General features: G+C 39.7%; 1 protein-coding gene across 6 annotated transcripts in view; it reads left to right on the top strand.

Annotated features, from left to right (window-relative positions):
* ERC2 (ELKS/RAB6-interacting/CAST family member 2) overlaps positions 1-13,659 on the top strand; it is a 1,118,394-nt gene that overhangs the window by 897,419 nt on the left and 207,316 nt on the right. For all 6 annotated transcript variants that reach the window (XR_008629737.1, XR_008629734.1, XR_008629735.1 and 3 more), the window contains one exon: positions 10,469-10,603. Coding sequence is in view for 1 of the 6 variants with exons in the window: in XM_055134481.1 (XP_054990456.1) it covers positions 10,469-10,603 (135 nt within the window). In the remaining 5 variants the exon portion in view is untranslated. The remainder of the gene's footprint in view (positions 1-10,468; positions 10,604-13,659) is intronic.

The following is a 13,659-nucleotide window of genomic DNA, read 5'->3' as shown; positions in this document are numbered from 1 at the left end:
TATGCCAAAAACAGTAACAACAAATCTCACAATGGATATGTTACTGGTGCCCACTCGAGCAAATTGATGAACAATGGGAGGACAGTGCTACAGTACTACAGGAAGTTACTTTGATGAAGCCAGTTCTATCAAGCAAAATTAAGTAATGTTGAGCAAAATTGGATTGAGCAGTGCTCTTAACCATTATTTTTGGCTCAGGCTACTGAAGTAAGAGTCTAATAGCTGAAAAGAGTCTTCTTTTTTCCTTTTTCCTCTCCTCCTCTTTCTTTTCATTTTTTCTTCTTTTACTACTTTATTTCTTCCTAGCCACACTCTTTCTCGCACGTTTTCCCTTTCTTCTTTCCTCTCTTCTAGTCTTCTTCCTTTTCTGCTCTCTCTCTCCCTCTCCCCTCTCTTTCCTTTTCTCTCTCTCCCCCCCCCATCTCTTTCACTCTCCAAAATTGGGATTTTATTTTGAAGCTCACTTTCTAAAGAAGTTCACAATAGACATGCCAGAAAATGCCCCGAGTTTAGTAGGGAGAGTCTGGATTTTTTTTTCTTTTTCAGAGACCCTCTATTGACTCTCTGAGTTAAAACAGTTTAGACTCCACATAAAATATGCGTTGTTTACTCAGGCTCTTCATACTCTGCATACTGTTACAGTCCTTGAAGAGCTTGTCAGTGACAAGTAAGATAAATGAATGAAGAGGACTTTACAAGTGTTTAAAAGCTAAGTATAGCATGTGCTGCCCACTACTTAATTAAATAGACCTTGCTTAACTAAATTAATTTGGGTGGAAACTTCTAGGGCCTTTCTCTTCCCCCCGGAATCTACACTTCTATCAGAGCTTGGGATGTTAGAAATTCCTGGCCTGTCTTCAGCTAGTGTTTTAGTCTAGGTTGAAATCCACCTTGTTGGCTGAAGCATTGCATGTTAGTGTGGATTTGGGTAATGGCTTTTGAATTTTTCATTCGATTTGGATAGCAATATGGATTTCTTCGGCACTCAAGCATGATTCCCTGATGTGTCTGAGTTTGATTTTTTTTCCCCCACATAGAACATTATAATCAATATGAACTGCTGTGCTGTTTCTCTCAATTTTGATTGGAGTCAACATCCTGAAAGTGGGGATTCATTTTCAGATCAACTTTAATGAAGTTATTATTACTTTTCAAGGAAGGGGCCAGACCTTATGGTTCTGAGGAGTAGGGTATGGCAGGTAATGTATAGGTGTGTCTAGATTTGTAGAGCCAAACCTACCAGTTTTATGATCATTATAAATTTCTTAGTTTCTCTAGTCCTTAGTTTCTTGATTTGTAAATTAGAGATAATAAAAAACCTCTACCAGGGCAGATATTCAGACTTTATACACTTTAACTGCTCTTAGTTCTTATGGGTTTTACCCATATTATAGTCTGTAGCACTATAGCACTGTTGTCCCGTTGTTCATCGATTTGCTTGAGTGAGCACCAGTAACGTGTCCATCATGAGACTTATTGTTACTGTTTTTGGCATATCGAATACACCACAGGTAGCTTGCCAGGTTCTGCTGTGAGGACAGGATACTCTCAGTAGCTTGCCGGGCTCTCCGAGAGGGGCAAAGGAATCGAACCTGTGTGGGTCTCGTGCAAGGCAAACACCCCACCTGCTGTGCTATTGCTCCAGCCCATTTTATTATAGTACCTTTTTTAAACAAAATTGAATATGGTGTCTGCTCACAGGATTGATGTGAGAAATTCAATAAAATCAAAGTGCTGTGCATGGTAACAAGGAGAACTAGGTAAGCACTAGATATTATTGTTAATAAAGACAGAGGACTCCACCCCTGAGTGCCAATCTTCTTTCTACCACTATTATGGTTCTGAATCATCATATTATTGACAGAGAACATGGAACTTTTCTATATAAGGAATATCTCACCTTGTGGAGAACATTGGCTGTTGACAAAACAGAAATAATGATGCTCCTCATTAGAATATTTATTTTTAACATATAATGAATATAATTTGAGAATTTCTCAGGATACTAAGGTGGCAGCAGAAAGCGGTTTACTGTATTAATTCTCTCCTGATTTTAGGATAAAAAAAATAGAAAAGGCATACAAAAGTCCAATTAGAGATTAAAACAGTATATCAGCATCTGTCCTGGTGAGGTTGAGTTCATGCTAAAGACATTCTTCCTTCCCTTGCCCATTTTATAGTTCTAGGAATTGAGGCCCAGGGAAAAAATGTTCAGTCTGAGTCTCAGAGTAAATATTTGGCAGAAGTGGAATTCATGCAAAGCCTGTGTTACTTCCCTGCAGAAGGTGAGAGATCTGTCTCCCAAGGTGATGAGAAATCACAAGAGCCAAGCGTGGAAAGGCCTAGTAGTCACAGGAATGTCAGTCCTCTGCATAAGTTAGACACAGACTTGTTAATCATTCAACACAGTGTTAGCTGGGATCCCTACAAACACAAACCCAGACACAAGGATTTGGTGCAGAGAGTTTATTTGGGAGGTGATCCCAAGAAGCATGGTAAGAAAATGGAAACATGAGACTGGGAAGGGAAAAGTCAGTGGAGGTATGATCGTGGGGAGTTTTACATTCTGTTCAATTAAAGCTATTTCTAACTGGAGCCTACTGAAAGATTATGAAACACACCATAGTATTCATAGTGTTCAATCTGGATATGCATATATATATGTATATATACACATATATACATATATATATATATTACTTCTCTCCCTCAGAGGGAGACAGTTTCTTTACATGAGCTGCCAGCCCCTTCCAATAGTCCTCATTCCTTGTCCAAACCTGTACCTGGCCGAAGGAAGGTCTCCGAAAGAAGTTCAGGGTTCAAAGTAGGAAAAGAGCAGCACATCTAGGGCCATTAATTCAATCCGCAAGTGACCTCCAGGGTGGAAGATGCTAGGGAAGGGCACTAACATTTTATATAACAAAAATAAAAATTGTAATACTCAATGAGTAGGTGCAAAAATAATCAAAACCTCCATGGTGACCTACCAATTTTTTTCTACAAATATACACTAAGGGAGACTCCTTAAACAAAATTTAGAGAAAAAGTTTCATCAATATTCTGTTGGGCAACAGATATATGGGTGGCAGGAAGTACTGATCAACTGAATCAATTGGGAAAGGTCAGATTTGTTTTCAGGGTACAATTGATTCTGTAGCACTATATGTTATAGGTTTGTATAAATATGTAGAGGCTCTAGGAAGGTCCTATTTTCCCAGAAGGTCACATTTTGACATGTGTGAGTATATGAGGCTTTGGCTTTGTTGTAAATTCTTTGTAAGATGCTGTAATTCTATAAATTCTGAAAAATGATATCTCGACTATAATTCCTGGTCTCCCCACATTTAGTAAAGGGGTAAAGAAAGTAACACACAGCATACGCCACACCTCTTCCCCTTCTGAAGTTCTCTCATTGATTCATTTTCCTCTCAGTGTAATTAGAGGATAAAATTATCATGAGAGCTCTTCCAAATCCATTCCAACTTTCAAAACTTAGTTTAAGTGACATCTGCTATGTGGACCCTTATTTGATGCCTCTGCTCTAAGTCAGAGGTTATTTTTCTTATCTCCAGCCATTTATATTAATCTATTTTTTCTACTCTGATTTCCTTCCCATATTTTTTATAGTAACTATATGGGAATTTTGTGGCAACAATATGGGCAGAATCTCCTGTCCCCACACCAGGCTGTCTTCACCGGGTCTCCCTTGGAAAAGGGGTGGGTTGAGTTTCCCTCCCTGTCCCAATCAGAGCCCCAGCAGCCGAAAACCTCCAGAACCCAGTCACAGCCATGCTCAAGTGCACTCTCCACACGCTTGGATGAGCCTCACCTATGTAGGAACCGACAGAGGAACCTAGGTATGCAGGACCCATGGCTGAGATCTCCAAGCCTGCTTGGAACAGAACTGGGCCTCCTCCACCCAGATCCCCAGTTTTCCAGTAGCTTGACAGTCACACCCACAAACTGCCCCGGCGCCATGTAATCTCATCAACAGCCAAGATCAGAGACTATAAAACAAAGCTTCTGGAAGAGAGCAATGCAGAATCTTGCACGGCAGAGCCTGGAAAGCTACCCATATCATATTTGATATGCTAAAAACAGTAACAATAATTGGTCTCATTCTCTTGAATGCAACAGGGACGAATGGAGACATTACTGGTGCCCGCTCAAGCAAATCAGTGAGCAATGGGACAACAGTGACAGTGATTTGTTATAGTAAAGTTTTTAGTTCATCAGTCTTTGCTCTGCCCCTTTACTCTTGACTCAGGACCTTTATACCACTAGTGTAGGAATCTGGAATCAGAAATCTGAATTTAAGCCTAGTCCACCACTCACTAACTAAACTACCATGAACTTGTTTTCATCATCTGTGAAAAGAGGCTCATAAAACTATCTTAAAAGCAAAGCAAGGATTCAGTGAGAAGGTACTGGTCAAACACTTAACCTGAGACATTACTATACCTGCCCCTGTTGTGGTTAAAGAAATTTGATGATCATTGAATAAATTTCTGTCCATCATTGATCTACTTTTAACTCCCATAAAGTTTCTCAATGTGGCTTAATTCTCTGATGGCTATTGTGGAATATCATACCCAAGTGGAGCTGCAAATGGGGGCCATGTTGTGCCGGGTATAGAACCCCAGCATTCCCACATACAAAGCATGCATTCCAATCCTGAACCATCCCCTCAGCTCCCTAAGCGCGCGCGCGCGCGCGCGCGCGCGCGCGCGCACACACACACACACACACACACACACACATTCCTCCTCATTCAGTTTGTCCTCCAAGAGTGACTTGTGCATGGGAATCCAGACCACACTGAATTATGATTCATTACCATGTGGCTCTGGTGGATGTTCAGGAAATCCCTCCTTTCCTTACTGTCCACTTGTTGTCTGGTTTCTCCATCTTTTACTTGAAGACAAGAACTGTTGACCTTATTCTGATTTGGCAGAAACAAGGCCAGTAGAAGAGTTCTGGACTATTTCTGTTTCCCTGGCAGGAAGGAAGAAAAAAAAAAAAAGAAAACCTGATAGACGAAACTGTAATTGCTGTGCTATAGTATTATCTCCATATCCCATAGCAACAAATCTTATTATATTTTTTTCTTATTTAAACCATATTCATGAAAGCTTTATTGTTAACTTGATCCAGATGACTGATCAAAAGCATAGTTCATTATTGCCACCTTGCTAAAATATTTTTAAAGGCAGTTTTAATATTACACTTTTATGGCTACATATTGCCATTAAGCTATTGAGTCTATTTCTAGTCAATTGAAGATTTTCATTTTGTTTCAAGAGCTTTTTGGATAAACTCCTCAGAAATGTCAAGAGAAATGGAGTAGAGGGCACCTTTTCACAGATGGTGTTCATCAGGGATTTTTGTTAATGGATAAAGTTTCAACTTTCCATGATTGGCCTTTGGTGCTAGAAAAGTATTCGAAAGTCCCCTGCTCTTCCAAAGACTAAGGGATTGTAAGGAAATGAACTCCATAGCACCCCAGTGCCTTTTATTCTCAATGAGTTATGTAACTGGAAAAATAGACTGTTTCACTGGATGTATTTCATTAAGGAATATGGTTTTTTGAAGAAGAAGAGTACATTGACTTTTCCAACAGCTGCAAAGCTATGATATATCCAGTTCTCCCCTTCTCAAGAAAAGCAATAATCAACGAGGTCATCATGAAGAATTGTATATTTTCACTTTTGTTTATTCCAAGGTGGTTTGTGCCCTCTGTGCTCATCCCTTTGTGTATGCCTACTTTTAATGGACACACTTTAGCTTACTCATACTCCAGATTCCGTGTTTCTTGCACAATAGAAGATGTGTCAGGATAATTCAGACAGAGTACTCCCCTGAAGAGATTTTTAAATGAATGGTGGATACAGCCAAGAAAACACATTATGTACATTCAGTGAGATTAAAGACTGTAAGAGATTTGGGTATACATATATCCAAGGAAAGCAGTAAAAAACCGTAATTGTAAGTGAAGTAATGAGTGAATTTAGAGAAGGAATTTCTGAAGGTGATGGTGTTGAAACCAAGACCAAAAGCACTAATGGGTTTAACTCAAGTAAAGGTGTAGCACGTGAAGGTCATGACATGGCCCAGGACTGGAGAGTGATGATAAGAGGTGAGCCTGGCTGGTGACTCTCAAGAGTCTCAGCTGTGGAGGAATTGGGACTCTGTTTTCTGAGGATGACCAGGAACCTCTAAAGAACTTGAAGCCAGGAGGAGCAGCAGGGGTCTGATGTCACTCTGGCTGTGGATCGTGTTCAATGGGAGGCAAGCGTGCAAGGGGAGAGCCCTTTAGCAGGCTATTGCCCTAGAGAAATAAGGCGGTGCCTGGAAGGAGGAGGAAGTAGAAAATGAAATCTGATTAGATTTGTCTCAGCAGTCATGACATAATAGAGTAAAACTAATACAACACAGCCAAAGGCAGAAATGTCAGGTCAGCAGTTTAGTAGACAATGAAAAGGAAATAAAAATGGGCTTCAGTGAATTGCTAAATGAGTCTGTGAGTTCACAAGCTCAGGGCCAGAGAAAGCGCTCCCTCTCCAACTCTATATAGGTTTTCCTGGGATTTCAGTTATGACAGCCCAGAAGATTTGCTGTTTCAGACTCTGGTGGGCATCTCTTATATCTGATGGTTTCAGGGATATGAATCATTACACAGAGAATCACCTGGTAAACGTGTCTGGAGTTATTGGTACAAATGGTTTCCTTGTTCCAAGTCTTGTTTCAATTTTCTGCAGTTTTTCTTTCATCGACCTTTAGGGAGTGTTATTCGTGGCTTCTTATCCTTCCAGATGATTTTTAGTATGTTAAGAAGCCAATATATCTGGGAAGAGATGAGGTTAGGTAGTCCCAGTTGAAAAAGAAAGATCCATTTTCTATTTGACAATTAAGTGAACATAGTTAATTTTTTTTCTTATAGAACGGAATACTAGCAACCAGCCTGTAAGAAATCGGTCACAGTTTAGGGGATATGTTACAAGCAAGATAAATAAAATGGTCTAGAATATCAGGCCAAACTCTCATTTTTCTTCTCCATTTCACACTCTCCTCTTCCAGCCCAGACTAATCAAAAGAAGCCTCTTCCGCTCACAATTGCTCTGTGTACATTTCCCCCAGATCTGGTATTCACATGAACAACGTGGTTTATTTATATTTCAGCACCAAATTGGAAAGATGACATCATTCATTTACAGTCTTTATCCCATGACATGCCTACTCTCCAACACCTCATTTCAGCAGACACATTTAGGACTGCATATAGCATCTTGTTTAGCTTGTACATTCTTTTATGGGATATAGTTCAAAGGTAGGGAACTTTAGGCTTGTCGCTGGTAAGAAAATAATCTCATAAAATCACAGGAGCTTCCCCAAAGGATAAGGACATTATGATGTTTACAATAGCAGAGTTATTATTTGTTCATTAGGTCCCATCGTTCATTCTTGGGCAACTCTCTTCCTTCTTGACCATAGCAGAACTAACAGCTCCCTCCAGGCTCTCTTCTATTAGAAGAAACAATTCCAGATTTATTAGTTCATGAGTTCAGGAGTACAGGCTCCTGACAATACTGGAATTTTAGGTGTGAACCCTGAATTTCAGAATCTCATGTGCAAGGGCCCACAAAATAAGGGGGAGCTCAGTACTTGATCAGTAACAGCTCCTTGGTCCTGCTCTTTCTCACAAGACGTAACTTGTCCATTGGGTCTTCTGACACTTTAAGTGGACAAGTGAAGGATGGAAATGCTATCAGCTGCCAAGGTTGCCTGGGATATTTTTATTTAATTTTTAGACGGATCTTTGCCTCTATTTTTATTGTTTTTATCCATATGCATGCATTTTTATATCCACTCTGGGGCCTCTCAAATATTGTACACATTTATAAAACTAGAGCGAGTAAATCAGGAGACATCCTTTGGCAGGTAGAAGTGGGCCGTGAGGTGTTTCCAAAACTTAACAGAACTAAGGCTTTTATGGGAAAGCTATTTCTACCTGTTTAGCTGTTTGCCTTTTTGGCTGATGCCATGGCAAAGAGGAAAGCCTAGAGATTGAAAATTGGAAAGTTTGGTAAACTTCCAGGTTTTATGCAAAGAAGGAGACTCTGGGGACTGAAATCTATGCCTTAATTTTTCTAGCTGCAAATGAGAATAGTGATTTCTCTTAGGAAGGTTTTGAGGGTAATGTAGATTGTGTATTAAAAAAAAACGCTGTAAGAATACACTTCATAAGACCCAGAATTCTCTTTTTTCCATCAGAGTATTATTTATGTCACATAATAAAATTCTAACTGGCTGGAGGCTCTGACAGCCTCTGACTTGCACCTCTCCCCCAGTGTTGAGGGCTCCTTGTCATCCTCAGCCACTCTTGGGATGGTAACAGCAACTCTGGAGACCTTGTCAACTCTAAGTGACCTTTTCTGACTTAAAACAACCCTGCAGCTCACCTGAGAATATGGCAGCAGCCCTCAGCTTCAGGTTCCCTTTTGTCACATTGCAGCAACAAGGACAAGATCCCCTTATGTCCTCTGGGTTAGTGTTTCCCAGTGTGAACCACCATACCACCCTATCCCCACCGTGTGTGTGTGTGTGTGTGTGTGTGTGTGTGTGTGTGTGTGTGTGTGTAGGCGGGGAAGGTCGGTGTGGGTGTGTGTATGTGACTGGGATGACCCAGAAAGGTGATAGTGGAGTAGCGAAGTAGCAGCTTTAGGTGCTGGTGTGTGTGTGTGACGGGGTGGGGTGTTGGGGGTGACACTTTTCAGTTACTTCACTTAAAAAGACAGATTTTTTCAGTTGGTGGGAGGCTATAAGTGGCTACCTTTTTATTCTTTTTCTTTCTTTCTTTTTTTTTTTTTTTTTTTTTTTTTTTTTAGTGTAGGTCAGATAAGTTCCGGAGCTTCTACTTTAGATTCTGAGAAGAGACAGAAAAAGAAAAGAGGCGCAAGTTTACCAACAGACACCTCTATGATTTGAGCTGTGGAAAACTGAAGGTCCAAAGTACCTCATAGTGGTTCCATATGAATTACACAGATACAGAAGTTAGCAGTGAGAGAGGGCACTGGAGAAGGTATCCTAAGCACCGGAACTGACGTACATTAAGAAGGAGAAGTGACAGCAAACAGCAGCAGCCATCATAGTTACAGCATTTGACTTTTATTAGTAAAGATTAGGCAAGCAAGCTGGAAGTGTTAAGGGGCCACTCCTAAGCAATATTCAGCCAGATTGGCCTGATGGTTCAATGTCCTCGTTGCACGGGGCCATGCAGTGCCAGGGGTTTAACTTTGGGCCTCCCACATAAGGCACACATTCTACCCCTTTGAGCTATCTCCTGGTACCAGGATTTGACTTTTGGCAATGCTCAAGAGATACTCTTAGCTCTGTGCTCAGAAATCACTCCTGGTGGTGCTCAGAGGACCACAAGTGATGCTGGATATCAAACCTGGGTCAGCAAACACCTTACCTGCTGTATTCCCACTCTGTTTTCCCAGGATTTAACTTTTATTACAAGCTCATTATATGCCATTGCTGAATTGACACTCAAAGTCCTTCATATCACTTGTATCTCATGGAGAACCAGAGGTGATATTTGACAACTGAAAAAAGTGGGACTTAGAAATTGTAAAATCTTAAAACATATAGCATGCAGAGGTAAAGCAGGACTTGATTCTACACAATCTTATCTATCTGCTTTTATCCATGGTCTTTAAGCATTTTCTAGATTCTGTGTTTTCAGTGGTCAATTATGTCCTGGTCTATTTCTTGCCCTGCATAATGAAACACTAAGATTCTTTGGAATCTTAGAGTAGAAGGGGGGTGTGGAGGGATTGGTTAACTCTGAGACCCAGTCATGACATGCGATAAACACTGGGGAATGAATTAGAGTGTCCAGTTTTTCTCCATTCAGCTTTTCTCCTTTTGCTTAATTTACCAAAGAACAATATTCCTTTCCAGTGAGCCATCTGTACTGGTATTTTTTGCATTTAACAGCTTTGGTGTTTTTTGGTTTTGCCTTGTATTTTTAGGCCATTGTTTGTCTATGACTCTGTGTTCCCTCTGCTATCTAGTACTCCCTTATCTTGCTTGCTCTAGAACATTGATGTGATTGTCCACAGTTTGTAATTGCCAGCTTACTCTGGATCTCTCTGATTATCTGGTAACATAAAACAAAGCACCTGAAATGTGTCCAACCCTCCCCCCTTTTAAATCATATGGGGGGAAGCACATTTACATCAACAAATGCAGATCCAAGAACGCAATCACTTCAAGGATGTGGCAAATCCTTTTCCACCAAATCCAATGGCATTATTCTAACTTCATTAAGTTCCAATTTGACCAAAATGAAAACATCCAAGTTAGAAACAAAGGAAGTCCTATAGTTGCTATAATCATGCCCTGAGTCTCTTTGGCTGCTCTTCTAACCCCTGATGAGATCTTCCTTGGATTTCGTTCTGTGCAGACCCAGAACAGAATGAAGCTGATGGCAGACAACTACGATGAGGACCACCATCACTACCACCACCACCACCATCACCACCACCACCGATCTCCTGGGAGGTCGCAGCATTCCAATCTTAGGCCCTCTCCTGACCAGGTCAGTTTCATTGCTGCTTACCTCCAGGACCCCTTTTACCCTTTGGATATTTTAAGATAAAATAAATAATTCTCAAGAAATAATAAACAGCATAAAGTGATACATTCTTTGAACTGAAACTAATAGCTTTGGTATTTATTTCCATCACTCAAGGAATCTAAATGTTTTCCTTTCTCCTTCCTCTTTAAGGTTTTGTCTGTTCTTGTTTATGTTATGCATTTTCTTTCCTCCCTTCTTTTCTTCTTTCATAGATATGTAGTCTGTTCCTGGCTCGTCATCTAATGGTGGGTGACTTTGGAATGTCTCTTTCAGAGTTTTAAGAGAAAGCACTTTGTTTCCATGAGCTTGGCAACCAGAGAAGTCTTCAGTTTGCTGAGCACTTTCCTAGAAAATTCCTTAGTGATGCAAATTAGCAGTGGGGTAAAACAACATGAAGAAAAATCCGTTTTGCTTGCATTTTAGCCAGTGAAGTCAAGAGGCTGATTTATTTGATTTGGAACTATCTTCTCCCTTGACTAAGTAAGGCAAGCAAAAAAATGAATTGACCAAAAAAGGCCTCCTGCAATATCTGTTGTGTTCATCCACAAAATTCAAGAACTGTATACAGTATTTAGTAGTAAAAGTCCTGAATATGAATTTCATAGGAATTACATAATTACTTTCAAACTCATAAGATAATATAGTTGATATAGTTGTATTCCTTTCTTTGTTGTACGAGGGCCTTTCATGTGTGCATATATGTATGATGTTAGTGTAACAAATACCATAAATTCATTTAAAGATGGATGAGGCTGTAGATAATGAGATATAATAAATATAATTGTCATTATATATTTTTGTATAAAATGTGGGACGTGGGAGGCTCTTTGGAATCTCTGTAGAAGAGTAGTTAACTTTGCTGAATGAGGGTTGTTTGTTCATTATGTTTTTAGAAGAGTTTAAACATGATTGTTTCCTTCTTACCTCATGTGACTAGAATCCCAATGGATAAAGTCAGATTCTAAGTCTCCAAGATGGTTACTAGAAGTATAACTTCCAAGAGAGGAGGGTACTTTTATAGAGTACAGACCCTAATGAGTGCTTCCTGGAGCTATGTAGTGAGATCTCTCCAGCCAGGGCCTCCCTAGCTCTTGTCTTCAGCCTGGCTCTATTTGACCAAAAGACTCCATCGAACCCTGCCAGGGGTCATATCGGAGGCCACCTCAATATCTGAAACCCAGTACTGACAGAAGCCAGTGCAAACTATTATCTCTTAAAAATGGTTCTCAATTTAAATTTTGACATAGTAGAGAAAAATCATTTTATATTATTATCTGTGCATCTGTGGTTTTGATTTGATCTGGCTTTATGTTTTCAGTTCTCATTTCTCCCCACCACTACCACCTCACCACACTCACTGTCCTGGTACACCTGGCATCCTGCTAACAAAATCTTTTCATTTTTTCTCAGAATCCCTGCCCTTTGGCACAGTACCCATGGTCCCTGAGTATGAGGTCTTATTGTGCTGTCCCACTCTGGGATTTCTGCATTAGTGATAGAAATAAGAACAAAGAAGAGTTAGAGAAAAGAATTTTGAAACAGGTTGGAGGAACAAGTTATTCAAGGACTTCTTTCACATAGACACATATGGCAGAATTTCCTGCTAGAAATGGGGCACCAGATCCAATTTACCTACACTGTGAATGATACTTGTTACTAGTGAGAGTTTCCTGCTATGTTTCCCAAGGTCTCTAATCACAAATTATAGTACCTAACTACTTAGTTATACTCTTAGATCTGTCTTTCAACACCAAAGGAATACATAGGACTGAATCATTGCTCAGACACCAAGGCCTTCCCAGAAGAATTAGCATTCTTCAAATTATCTGACTCAGGTATACCTTTCTCATTGCTACTGTTAAGAAGATGGTGTGGGCCTATCATTATCAGAGATAGATAAATATTATCATTCATCTGTAGGTAGATGAATATTATCATTCTTCATCTCTGGGACCCTTCTAGATAGCCCACTGACTGAGAGGTATGTAGCTTCATCCTCTTCTACAGATGAAAAATAGAAGTGAAAAAGATGAGAGAAAACTGACTTCTGGTTATTCGCCCTTCAATTTATGCACAAAGCACACTTTTCAGGCCAGTCACAATACTCAGTTTGAATACAGGCTTTGTAGCAAGACAGAACATCTCTCCGCCTTTAGAGTGTTTGCTGCTTAGTCCTAGGACAAAACATGCAACTTATTTGATGTCTTCTTCAGTTAATTGGGTGGATCATTTCTACCAGAATAAAACAACAAAAGTAATTTTTACACCTCAGTTTGAGACCCATAAATTGGAAAATCTACAATGGTGTTTTCTGTTGAAAGTGTAACTTTTGACCAGGATATTAGTCTGGGGGTTCAAAGTAGAATCACCACATATAATGCCTCTGCCATAGTCCTTCTCTTAGTGTAGAAGAACCTTGGCATGTTGGTCAGGTGTCCCGAGCTTAGATGATGAGCCTAGAGGACAATAATGGCCTCCCCTGTATACAAGCTGAGATTTATTATTTCCAATAACTCATGTAAAATGTTTTCACTGTTCTAAATCTAAGTCCCCTTATGAATAATCATAAGCAAGCTGAAAAGTCATGCTTGGTTGATTAAACTTCTACACATAGTTGTGTAAGTATGTATACTAAAAATATGAAATGGAGCTGTTTCTCATAATAAAGTATATCTTACATCACCAGTGATTCACCACAGTGAATAATGGGCTGATTTTGATATGATTTAAACTCACAGTCTATTATATGCTCGTGTTAATTGAACCATCTCTGTGGAGACAGGTCTCTTCTAGGGATTCCTAATTTGCTTTCCATGTACCTTCCAATGTTAACTTTTCTATGACCCAAGATTGACCAAGTATGTTTTCTGGAAGCAGGACTACAAAATGTTGACATTGACTCAAGCTTTATTAAGAGATCATAGCATATAAAAATGAAAAATTTAGAGAAAAATGAAATCACTTTCCTGATTTTGCAGAGAAACTCATTCTTCCTTAGGAAATTTAATTTAAGTTTT

Source organism: Sorex araneus, chromosome 4, assembly GCF_027595985.1.
Source record: "Sorex araneus isolate mSorAra2 chromosome 4, mSorAra2.pri, whole genome shotgun sequence".
Taxonomy (NCBI): domain Eukaryota; kingdom Metazoa; phylum Chordata; class Mammalia; order Eulipotyphla; family Soricidae; genus Sorex; species Sorex araneus.
The sequence above is the reverse complement of the archived record's forward strand: the minus strand, read 5'-3'. Positions and strand labels throughout refer to the sequence as shown.